Source organism: Chaetura pelagica, unplaced genomic scaffold (genome assembly GCF_000747805.2).
Source record: "Chaetura pelagica isolate M959 unplaced genomic scaffold, ChaPel_1.0 scaffold67, whole genome shotgun sequence".
NCBI lineage: Eukaryota > Metazoa > Chordata > Aves > Apodiformes > Apodidae > Chaetura > Chaetura pelagica.
Genome location: NW_009954107.1, coordinates 4,465,459 through 4,478,700, shown reverse-complemented (window position 1 = coordinate 4,478,700; position 13,242 = coordinate 4,465,459). Strand labels below are relative to the sequence as shown.

Below are 13,242 nucleotides of genomic sequence, written 5' to 3'. Positions count from 1 at the left end.
TCATATGCCTGACTTATTCTGAATCCCTATTTTGAAATGAAACTATTTCCTTATTTGGGATTTGCCTATTTTTATCTATTGAACAGAGATATCCATTGAAGAGAGATTTTTCTGGGATAAGCATGCTCTGTGGTACGAGTAAATTCAGCACTGTTGCTGACCTGCAGTGAGTGATATTTCTGCTAATAATGACTAAGATAATAAAACACCTAGAGCAGGTTGAAGATGAAAATGCTGTGTCTTTGCTAATATTTAACATGTAATGCCTTTCCTTTTTCACAGTGATCCATCATTTCTCAACTAAAGAAAGAAGAATCAGGGCAATAAAAGAAATGGCGAGGGTATTGATACCTGGAGGCCAGATGATGATTTATGTTTGGGCTATGGAACAAAAGAATCGTCGCTTTGAGAAACAAGATGTCTTTGTTCCTTGGAACAAGGCCTTGTGCTCACGGCATTTTTCAGAATCAAATCAGTCTGGACATAAGGGTGAGTTCGTGCACACTGTGAAAAGCCAAGACATAGACCCAGCACAGCTAGTCATCTCTGATTGCAGCTACCAAACCAATCTGCAGCCAGAAACTGATTCAAAACATTCCCACAATAGGGACCACTGCTTGTCCAGAGCCTGTTGCGTGAAAATTTCGGAAGAAGAAAACAGATTTTACAGTGCTTTAGGAAAATCTTTCCGCTCGTGGTTTTTCTCCAGGTCACTTGATGAATCAGCCCTGAGAAAGCAAACTGAGAAAATGAAGCCTCTGAAGAATGAAGAATGGGCAAACAGTACTGTACCAGTTCAGCATTCACGACACTGCAGTTTGGATTTAGGTCACCATCGGGCACTGTTAAAAGAACAAAGTTTAGATGATGATGATGTGTTCGTGGAAAGTCTGCCTCTCAAAAAACCACAGTGGTCACCAGCCACAGATGCACTGAAGGATTTAAGTTTACATGGAGGACAGCAAAGTGTAGCTCAGAGTGAGAGGGAAAAAGCCTCATTTATAAATGGCCCAGTGGAAGACAGAGACTACAGCTGCAGTTGTAATAATGATGGTGCTGGTAAGTCTAATGCCAGCAAGTTTTTCAAAAGAACTTCAACAGCTGACTCTTCTGACTCTGCTTTGGATTCAGCAGTGTCTGTTGGGGACCAAACTGATGCCATGTTGGATACAAAAGCCTTCATGCGTTACTATCATGTTTTTCGGGAAGGGGAGCTGTGCTTCCTGATAGAAGAGAATGTGCCTGAGCTTCAGATACTTTCTTCCTGTTATGACCATGGAAACTGGTGCATTATTGCAGAGAAAAGAGGAACATAGCTGTAAAGAGAACAAAGCAGAATTTACTGACTGAGGATTTTAAGATGCTCCTTGTGTTCCTGTGATTGTGCAGTGTGGTATGGAATTCAAATCTCATGCAGTTGTGTGCCATTCATCTCTGAGTTATTGACTCTCTACCTATTTCACTATCTAATGAAAGGTCTGTATATAGGAATGTAAGTGTTAAACAATATTTATGTTTTGTTAAACTTTTATGAAGTTAAAACTGAAGAGTTTTATATTGCTTATAGCAAATAATGGTGTTTTTAAAATATACTATTTTATTGGAAAATAAAACCTTTTTATAAGACAAGGATCAGGCCATCTTTTATGAGAAATATCCTCTCAGTAGAAAATTTAGGCTTTGTTCTTCAAACACCGAAAATGTGTCACCTTACTCCCTGTTCTTGAAGTCCTATAAGCAGAGAGATAGGCATATTTAATAATGTATTTGACTGTGCAGTGCATGCTACAGAACTGGGAGTTGGAATGTTCCCAGTGCTGCTTAGTTTGGAGTGGAGCTGTTAATGGGCAGAAACTATGTACAAAACAAGCTCTGCGTATTCTACAATTTGAGGTTTGTATTTGGGAGCAAATGACAGAACAAGTTTTGAACAGCATTTGGGACTGACATTTTAGGAAGAATCTGTGTTTCGGGTGCAGTTTTAAGTTTTATGCATTAGCTCTCACAAGTACTTTATCTTAATTTTCTTGCTGGTTATGTGTATATAGAAGTCAGAGGGATTTGTGAGAGTATCAGTACTATGTAAAGGTTACAAAATATCAAATATTTGAGATACCTTTATCTTTTTCATAAGCCTGGGAAGCAAAGATAAAATTAATACTATTCCAGTGCACATCTGGTCAGCTGTCATATTTGCTCTCCTCAGTCACTGACATGAGTATATACATTAAATACCTTGTTAAATAACGTAGATAGGAAAAGGATACACACGCAGTTTCTGTATAAAATACAAAATCCTGTCTCCTGCAGTTTAAATCTTTTGACACCTAAGTAATAATAGATTGCTTAAACAACTTTCCCATTACCTGAAAGACATAAATTTTGCAGAGCATGATGTCCCATCATCATCCAGTTGTACTAGATTATAGCAGTTGCCCCCATATAGTTATTTACACCCAAGCAATTTCACCCCTTTCAGTGGAAGGCTTCTGATGTGAAGTTATATGTGCTGTGGATAAAATCCACCTGGCATCTGAAGATGAGTGGTGAAACTGTAATTGTTACCAACTGAAACAGGGCTGGGCTAATTGCCTTGTTAGCGCATAGTTACTTGATTTTTAGGCTTTATTTACAGACAGTGGTTTTAGTGACCTGTGGTGGAGCTGCACAGATTCACCTCAGAGAACTACCCTTTGATACAGCAATTTCAGAGTCCTATATGATTAAGTTGGCTGCCTTAATAATGACCAAATAACTTTGAACATGAAGCAGCAGGAGTGAAATGCCAAACTTTTCCCATCTATGCTGTGTAAGTAGATGCATTTTGGGTTATTCAGTAGAAAGCCTTGATTGTGCTGTGTAATTTTGGATTTAACTGCCCAGGAGAATTTCCATATGGTGATGTATTATAGATTTATCTATTGGAGAGATGACTGTTGAGCAGTCATCTTCCTCATAGTTAGGGATCCCTGTACTTTATTCTTCCTGGGTTTGTATCACTTGCACTCCCCACTGCTTTATGAAAATAAAAGCATGGTAAAAGAACCATGTGTCTGAGACATCTGAAATATAATTCCACTCTAAATATTACTTTTAATATAGTCTAGGGCTGTGGTTCTCAGACTCTGTGTCTGAGCCTTACCTTAGGAAACTAGCAATATTTTCTGCATTGCTGGGTCCAGCTGTTTCTGTTTAAGAAGCATAGTGCAAAAATGCCCACACTAGCATATTGCAGAACTGGCACGGATTGTGCTGAGCTCCACACCCCATCTGCAGTGTTCTCATTAGGCTGCTGAGTACTGCCTTATTTATTGGGAATTTCTGGTGGAGCTTAATGATTTAAAAATAAAAGTCAGTTGCTTCCAGATAAGATATGTCAGTGGATATTCAGCATCTCTGGATTTGGGCTGTATTTAGGAAAGGTAATTGTTTATCATCCTATATGCAATTTTAAAGGTTTGTTCCTACACTCCAATGCACAGAAACTCTATTTCACACATATAAAATACTTATACAATATTATTAATCTTAACTGGCTTAGTTAACTGGGAGAAGGAACGTTACAATTTTATTATCTGTGCTTCTTCAGTCTGTCTATGGACTATTTGGTGTGTAGTCAAGCAGACTGAAAAATTAGGGTAGACTAAGAAAAAAAATGCTTCCTTTCTCTTTACAACAGCAACTATTCTTCTAAGAAGCTGAATCTATGTTTCAGGCTCTAGAATAAACTCTATCAGCTGTATGGAACAGGGTTGTCAGCTCAAAGCCACTGAGGTACTTTAAACTATTTTTGCTTTTGCAGACTTTCCGTGCATTGTTGGGTTTGAGATTCCTGCCTGACAGAGCTTTTCACCATTATTTATTACTGTATTGGATTTTCTCTTGTTTTAAGATGATGCCATTCAGTTGCATTACATACAAGTTTGGATTGTATTGTTAGACTTTTCTATGGGAAGGAAAAAGGAGGTTTGGTAAACTGTATTCTTTTCAAATATTCAGTCTTCCTCTAAGGATGTATAATCACCATGTAACATAATTTTTATAGACGGGATCAGTCAGCTGAGGTCATGAATGTGAGGTCTGCACAGCAAGTCTTTATTGCCTTTTCAGTCTCTCATCTATTTATAGAGGCTGTCTAGGACTGTAGCATCTTTATCATTTTAGAAGAAGCCAGATTACCTCCCTCAGAGCATGGTGAATGTCCCTCTTGTTAGGTTTCTCTTTTGACGAGGCCCATTTTAGCAAGATGTTATTTCCAGAAGAATCCACGTGATCCCAATCTGTAAGCTATAGTAAATGAATGAATAAATAAATAAAACCCAGTTGTCCTTGCATGCTAAAACTTTGAGCAATATCCAGACTACAAGAAGATCTGACTTTTGTAAGGTAAAAGGCAAATGTGTTCTTGTATTTATTGTCTGACAAATGGGCAATGTTCTCATTTTGGTTATGCCAATAGCAAACCTGCTTCTGACTGTGTTGGGCTATGATTGCTCCAAAGCTGCTTGTGTAGCTTTAAGTGGTACATGGAAAAGTCTTGATTACATGAGAAAAGTTGTCATGATGTTTTACAATGTAATTTCCTAGTATCATTGTCAGTCTGAGCTGGCTAAACAAAGGCTGCTACCTTATTACTCTTACAGACTATAATCCAAACGGAGAATTCCCATTAAAAGGATACAATTGAACAAACTTATTTTTGAAGGACTAATAAAATGGCAATTTTTAATAAATGACATATATTCTTCTTTTTTTTAAATACATTAAAATATGTACTTCAGATGTGCAGAAGTTTTAGCGTTTTAAATTTTTTTTTAAATTTTTTTTTAATTACTGATGGTGACTAGTTTACTTTCTTCCAAGCTTATAGTGTAGGAATTTTAAAAGCACAGGTAAGGAATGAAAGCTATAAATATTCTAGCAGATTTTTTTCTGGTACATATTTAGATACAAATTATCTGCACAGTTTAAAATTCTGGGTGAAGAGCTGTGTATCTTCCACCAGCAGAATATTGTTATTGAACGATCTGGATGATGGTGATGTCATTCTACTCACCTGGGTAGATTCTGAATAGAAATCCTGTGTCCTCTTGGCCATGTCATGTCTCTATCCAACTGTACCAATATCACTGTGTTAGTACCAGCATTGTGTTGAATCTACTGGTCTACCCACTTTCTTGCTTAGCACTTTTACAGGATTTGTGGCTACTTCAATGCTCCAAGAAAATGAAGTGTGTCAGTGTCATATATTTACATATATATATATCTTCTGTGAATTCAGCATTTCTTATTCTTACACTATATGAACTGTGGCAGCTACTGTTGATTTCATCTTCCAATCTGCTGATCAAAATCATGCATAGGTATTATTCTATAGTCAATTCTCTTTCCACACATGGAACCTATTCTCTAATATTTTCGTTAAAATATTAATTCCTACAGAATTTATGTGCTTTTAGATTAGCTAATAAATACATTAGCCACTGGAAACTCTGTGTCTGAGAAGGTTCTTAATTAATGTTAAATCTGAGAAGACCATTTGCTCCAGAAGTTAGACCAGATAGACGTGATACAGAGCAGTTAAGGACAGTGGTTTGCTAGGAAGCCAAGGAGTCTGTCTTTACTTTAGACGGCCACAGTCAACATAGTAATAAATGCAGTTATTTGATCTGGGTAAATAAAGGTGATGAAATATAGTTTTAAATTACATTAGTACTGTATGTCTGGTTGATGATAAAAAAGCAGGATGGTTGGCAGAATTAATTGCTACATTAATTGCTGTTCCTTCTAATCTACTTACAGTAATCCAGGACTAAACTTTGTGGTATAAGATAACATTGAAGAGTTTCTTTAGGATTGTTGATATCCTTTTTGCACCAATCTAGATCAGAAAAGAAAAAAAAAAAGTAATCAGAACTATGCAATTGCCTGGTGAGGTTACAGCTATACTATGTTAGAAGTGTTTTTACAGTTGCAATAATAATTTATTGTGTTTGTATAATTACAGTGATCACTTATTATAACAATACATTTATTAAAGTAATGATTGAGGACCTAATAATAATTAAGCACCATCCAGATGAGTATTAATACATGCCCAGTAGTGCAGAGTATGTAACCTAATAATATTTAGATTATGGGAAAGTAGTATGAGTACAGTCTTGACAATAAGGTCATAACAAATATAATTTCAAGTGGATATGAAATGGTCCTTATGAAGAGGGAATCATATCTGATAAAATGTTGAGAAAGGCTAAGGAGAAAGATTAAGGATAGGAAGTATATAGAGAAATGGAGGGGGAGTGGTAAAGATGGGAGCAATCAGAGCAGAGAAAGCACAGTCAACACTGTTGGATATTCTTAGGACATGCAGAAGTAACTGTTTTGACTAGTCTTACTTTCTGGAGAGTTTAGTTGAAGTCTCCCTGCTATCTTACTTCAAAAGCTTGTGCAGAGGGATGAATGAACATTTTTCCCACCATTTGGAGTTCAAACCTCTTTCCTGTACACTTCCAAGGGTAGAGGAAGGCTGAGAAGGGATAACAGTTTTTTCTTCCTGTGTAGCTCCATCACTTCATTACAGTGTGTTCTATTTTGATTCCTTTTATTCTTACTGAGTGCTTCAGTTCACTCCAGTTGATTTAAACTTCCGCAGCTATGCCCACAATCTGGAATTGTATTGGTTTTATGTAGTTACCTCATCTATCAATATAGTTGCATTGGTACAAGCTTTGCTTGTATAAAGGGCTGTTGACACAGATTAAACAAGTGTTAATGCACAAGAGCGTGTATTTTCAGCAGTAATGGATACCAGTGGCTTGCTGTTATTATTTGTACAGTAACAGAGGCATATTATCCAGAGTAAAGAAAGGATTGCTATGAGACTCTCCCTTAATGCGTTAGATAGATACTGTGAGAAGACTATACTGAGCATGTACCTGCGTCTTTGGTACTTAGATAGTTTTCAAAATCTGTCTTGAGTTAACTACTCAATACTTGATTTGCTTCCAGAAATGTAAATAGATTTAGAATTCTACATTCAGATGAATGTGATTGCACAGCCTTACTTTGCTTCACTAATAACAAAGCGCTCCACTATTTCTATTTAATTTGTTTCTTTCTATTTCTAATTTAATTTGCTTTCTTCTTTCTCAGCATTTCCTTCCAAAGACTTCTTGTCTCAGTCTGCCTCTTTTCTGTTCAGACAGATACAGCCAAACAACCAATACAGTATTAGCAACTCAGATGAATACAAATACATATGTATTCTAATTTTTACCTTTAAATCTCCACTGGTGATGAGATTTCCAGGCTGTCTTCATACTTCTACCTCTGACAGCTAAGATAAGTGAAAAAAACCCCCATACTTAGTACCTCAAACATCATAACAAGCCTCATTACGATGAGCAATTTAGGGGATTATGCGAGCTTCAAATCTCTAATAGTGCAAAACTTAGTGGCATGATCTACAAATAATTCCTTTTCTCCATTATTTTTTTTTTAATTTTTTTTCCTTTTTCCTGTTGCTATTTATTCATCACTGTTGTCACTTAGGTACATTTTGAACTCTTTAAACTATGCTTGCCTCTTCCTAGGGCTTGAGGTGCTCGGATAGCAGATGCCTCTGCAGCTGTTGTGGTAACTCAGCACATGCGCTTGCTGCTTTTTCTAGTGCCCAACAGAGAAAAGTTGTCTTACATAGAATCCAAACAGTCTGATTTGAAAAAAACAATCAACCAAAACCCGAAACACCACCCCCACACACACGCCTTCCCTCCCTGCCCCCCTGAAAGAAAAAAACAACAGCAAACCTCTAGCATGAGGTGTTTGAGCAATTGCGATCATATCCAATCTGAAATGTGGGAAAAGAAAGAATGGATGTTATGAGTGATGCTCCTAGCTTTGAAAAGATTTTTGCATCTAAATTCTTCATCCCCTTAGCCCTCTACAAGGGCTTTGCTTTGCTGAGGGTTATGTGGATGGGACAGGGGAAACAGGAACAGTAGGGTGGGATTAGGTTGCCCTCTTCTGTTGTGACAAAGTAGGTTGATTACTGCAGAATATTAACTGTTGCTACTCTTTGTGCAGCATCTAAAATTCTCTTTCCTGAATAAAGAGAGGATTGCTCTATGGCTCTCAGACGTTTTGAAACTGTCAGTAAACGAGACAGAGCAAAGAATGAGGGCTTAAGCAGATGTTACGCCTGTAGTTGAAAATACCACCTCTTACCAATATGCTAACAAAGAAGTCTGTATGTGCACATTCATATTGAAAACTGATGTTTCCTCTTGCACAGGATAAAAATAAAAGTAATTCGTGGGAGGATTTATGCTGAGGCAACATCATGCTCTTTTCTGTGTCACTCTTCTGTGTCTTTATAGAAGAGACTGTGCTACATGCCAGGATTACTGAGAATAAATCAACCCTTCACAGGTTTGCCTGCGTACCACAGAATGGTCAGGTTTAATTCTGAACATTTGGACTGAGTAAAATAGAGTGCTTCTTGTGAAAGGAGGAATTAGCCACTTAGACAGAACAAGTGCTCCAGCGCAGAGCAAGCACAGCCATTTAATATGAGGTTAAGCCTGTTTACTTAAAATGAGGGAAAACAGACTTTTTTTTTTTTTTGTGGCTCATTGGCCAAAGCTGCTTTCTACTGTGTCTGGATGAACACTAGAGGTGAGATGGTGATGAAATTAATAGATACCGAGTCACACATAGAATCTTCAGGCTGCTTTAAATGAATATTTTATTCAATGACATAGCCTGATGAAGGGCATTGCCTGTACTGAGCAGTAGCAGTTTCTATCAACATCAATAACAGTCAAGAGCACTCACTGCCTCTTGGGATCTGGCCCTCTCCATTTGATGAAGACAGTCTGTACCAACACTGACCACCAGACCATTTGAAAAGGTTACTCTAAGTCCTGTATTAAATAATGAATAGATACAGATATAGACGTATGTATATATATATTTGATGCAATATTTTAAATTTGGGGTTTGTTTTCGGTTTTGCTTTTTTTTTTCCTTTTACATGTATGAAAAGTTTTACCTTACTATGCAATGGTAATTAGTGCTTGGTGCAATTTCTGAAAGACAAATAATTTGATAGTGAGAAAAAAAGAACTAAGCCATCAGTATGAATGAGTTGCCAGCCAGGACATGTTTAAAAGAAGGCAGTAGGGAAGAAGGGAAGGGAGAACTACATTAAGACAGTAACAGAGAACTGCTCAAGCCTGCAACATCTGGCCTAATTCTGGGAGTAGTTACATCAAAATCTGATTCAAAGTCTTTCATTGACTTCCCTGGTCTTTGTATCAGAAAAGCCTGTTTACCTTGGGATTTTCTTTCTTTGATTCAGAGGCAAAACAAAGATCCCTAGGTGGTTCACCTTATGCTTAATTATATAGTAGACCAGTTAGTTTAATAGCAGAATAAATGTTTGACCATAGTGGCCCAGGAGTGTTTCCATCACTCACGAAGTGAGCCACTGTCACACCCAACTCCCATTCTTTTTGCAGCTTCTGCTTGAGATTCACAAGGAAACAAAAGCCCTGTGTGTCCTCAGATTCACCTTTGCCTTTCAGTTCAAGTAAAGACTACATGAAACACGAAGTGATTTATTGCTGTGCAAAGAAGCCTTTCAACTATGAACAAATTTATAATTGACATATCTATGAAATATTAAACAAACCATTAGTGCTTCTGAGCAGGTTACCCAAATGAGATCGTGTCTCTGCAGTAACATATCAGGCTCTGGCTTAGGGAGACTAAAGAAGCATAAATGAGAACTCACTGGAGACACAGTATCAAAAAATGTATTTTGGTGGAAATATACTAAAGAGACATTTAATACAGCAGGCACACAAACAGTTTCAACATTCTAACACTGGAGTTTGAAATAAAGAAAAAGTGCAGTGATAGCCGCCTGATAATAAATATGAAGATTTCAAGGATGAGGACACGAAATGGATCTTTGGCAGATGAAACAGAAGTAGGGGAAAGTTGCATTTTTCTGTGCTTGGGTCAGAGTTGTTCCCTATATGGATCAGGCTGTAGGATGCGTATGTGAAACTACAGAATGGAAGGAGGGTTAGAAAAGGGGCAGATGGTTGCATGTTCCCAAGCTTCTACACTTGACCCACTGAACATCACTGGAGAGATGTCAAGTCTTGCTGAATGGTGCAGCTCTGGGACACTCACTGTCCTCATATCCTGAGGAATGATCTATGAACAATGATGATGTTCAGTCATTGACATGCTCCGTATCTGATCTGCATCCTTGTTGAGGGGTATTTGGTAGGGTGGCCTTCTCTCAGGTGTTAGTTCACTGAAAGCCACATTGTTTTAATATGAGCTGACACTATGAAAATCATTTCTGCAGCCTCTAATATCCATAGATGTGTGTTCGTTCTTAAATACAAGGAGATTATAGAGAAAGGTAACATAATCAAATAAATAACAGTGCGTGACCTGGAGCTGTGTTTCAGCTTGTTTGATCCCTGTAGTTTGTATGCACCAAGGCTGGCCATTCCTGGCAGAAATTAACATGGTGACATTTTTGTGCCGAGGCCAAGGTCATTGCTAATGACGTTGTAGTAATCTCCTGCATTCATGTGCCAGATTCCCCTCAGAACAAGTGCAAAGGTTAGAATGAGTAAATCAGAAGGATTCAGAAATGGAAGAGAGAAAGAGGACGGGAAAGAAATAACTAGGAATATTTCTAGCCATGCTAGAGAATACCACAATTAAGAAAGAAATATTAAATGAAGTAACTACAAAAATATTAAGGGAAAGGAAAAAAAACTATGAACATGAAATATAAGGCAGAGTTTTTCTCATATAAACTGGCCAAGGGACCACAGGAAGTTTCTCAACTTTTTAATTGAGAACGAAAAGCTCAACAAATAGATGTAGTTTCACTGAAGTCTAGACTAAAGACGCTACACTGCCTGAGGGGATTAAGTGGATAATCAAAAACATTTTGTGGTTTCTGCTGTTCCCAGAGACCAAAAGTAGGGACAGAGGAAAATGAGGAATGGTAAATAAGCCAAAGTGAAAAAAAACCAAAATCCTTTAGAAAAAGATGACTTTCCCATATCCTGCTAGAGGCCAACTGAAAGCAGCTAAGTTTTAAGAAAGACAAAATCCAAACAGGATCTACAGCTATGATCTAAAATCCTTGCTCTTCTTTGCAGAAACATAAATAGTCAGAAGAGTTTAATGGTCATTTAAGTGACTATTTTTAGTATTTGACTCAGTGCAACTCTTTGAATTTATTAAAGTTGTATATGACAAATTAGAATGAGAACACAGAGACTGGATGATTCTATAATGTAGTGTGATTATTTAATAATTTTGATAGGCAAGATTAGAAGTAAGACAAATCACTGTGTAGTTACACTGCAGATGCTTTGATGGGGTCATTAGTCTGAGATTTTGTGTAGGTAAATTAACTTTTGGGTTGCAGGCTTGACTTATAAGTAACTTCTCAGGACCTACACATATATTAAAGTGACTATTTAGATCAAGTTGTTTTTTTTTTTTTTTTTTTTTTTTAATTGCATTGCTTCCCTCTAGACCATCTTTATCAAAGTTAAGATCCAGATATCTGTGATTTGGGTGTGAATGGTCCTGCTGGCAGTATCAAGTTTGATTCTCAGCTACTTACTGTATGATCTAGCATTGATGAAAAAATACATATAAGAGTACCTCTAAACACCCACCTCCCACTCATTTGAGAGAAAGGAGCAAGGCAGAGAATATGGGTTTTCTGAGTCTGACAATTTAGGTAACTTATTTTGGAAAGTACAGACACAGGTGCTGGGAGAACAGACATCCTGTCCTAAGGAAGGAAGTACAAAAGCCTCTTGCCACCACTCAACTGTATTTAATGATTTTGTCTGCAAGAGAATCCCCTCTGTTTAATACTTCTCCAGCTGATTGTTGTAAAATGGTTTCTCAGCAAGGCTTGTAAAGCAGAGCATTGCACCCATTGCATCTACTAGTCACAAGCACATATGGGTGATTGTACCTACATCAGCCTGTGGGAAAGCTGCAGTCAGCTAAGCTATGTTTAGCATTTGTATTGTATTGCAAAATCCCTTCACAGATGCTGAAAATTAGGCAACTTCTGAGACAAGAGTCTAAAGTATCTGCAAATCCTAATGACAAAACAAAAAAATCTTAACATTCATATCTTTGGTCAGAATAAATGATGCCATACGATTAATTTACCTAGGGCCATTAGAAAGAAAATTTTAGGAAAAAAATCTAATGTTCAGTTCTTAAATATTTATACATGAGTCGTTAATAAGGGTGTAAATAATTCTGGTTCAGTAGAATCAACAAATCCAGAAGACTGTGATTTTTGAGAAGACATTTTAATTAATTATCAGTTAATTAACTAACACCTTAGGGGCTCCCAGAGCTATATGTTACTGATCTGCTCAACATGAAGAAAGTAGGTACTGTGGTCTAACACCAGGCTCCTTCATTAACCAAAGAACCATTATATATTTTAAATTAGTTGTTGTTGATTGTCCTGTCTGTGATTATACAGAATATTTGTATAAACTAATAAAATAGAGCTAAAATTCGGGCGCTCTGGTAATGTTATTGTTTTCTACAATAACAGCAATGTGTACTAGTTCTATTTAAATACTGCCCCAAATACTCCACTCAGCAGAATAAGAGAAAGAAAAGCTTCAATTTTCCACTAGGTGTCAGTCAATCTATTTCTTTGACTAAATAGAATCTGTCTGGAGAAGGATTGAGAGCAAAATGCATATGCTGCTCTAAAAATAGTTATTTTCTCTAAGTACCTACCAGAGTATTTTAAAAGAATAAGACCAATTGGATTACTTTTAATGTTGCCTCCACTTTTTTTTGTTTGCTTTACATTTTCCTTTTAACAGCAGCCAAGAAAGCCCCTGCTGATTCCAAGCCTGATACAGCTGATCCATGAGCAAATAATTCTTGGGAAGGTGAAAAGTGGGAAGCAAGAGAAGGGGCAGGTTGGCCATGCCTACAGAGACACTGTGTGGTGATTTCATTTGACCCTTTCAAGGAGAGGGTGCCTCAGGTACCTCTCAATGCACTGGAAAGCAGAATCCAGCAGTTCTCAAGGAAGTTCTGAAACACTGATTCTTTGAACTGCTACTGCATTAAAAACACCCAGCACCTTTCACCGTGTACAGCACAAGAAAGGTTCATGCGAAAGATCTTGGGAGTGCGAGA

At 37.3% G+C, this 13,242-nt stretch overlaps 1 protein-coding gene across 1 annotated transcript in view; it reads left to right on the top strand.

The window, feature by feature from the left end:
- Positions 1–1,316, top strand: part of KIAA1456 (KIAA1456 ortholog) — a 7,895-nt gene extending 6,579 nt beyond the window's left edge. The window contains exon 3 of the mRNA XM_010002490.1: positions 283–1,316. Coding sequence (XP_010000792.1) covers positions 283–1,316 — 1,034 coding nt within the window. The remainder of the gene's footprint in view (positions 1–282) is intronic.
- The last annotated feature ends 11,926 nt before the right edge of the window (positions 1,317–13,242 follow it).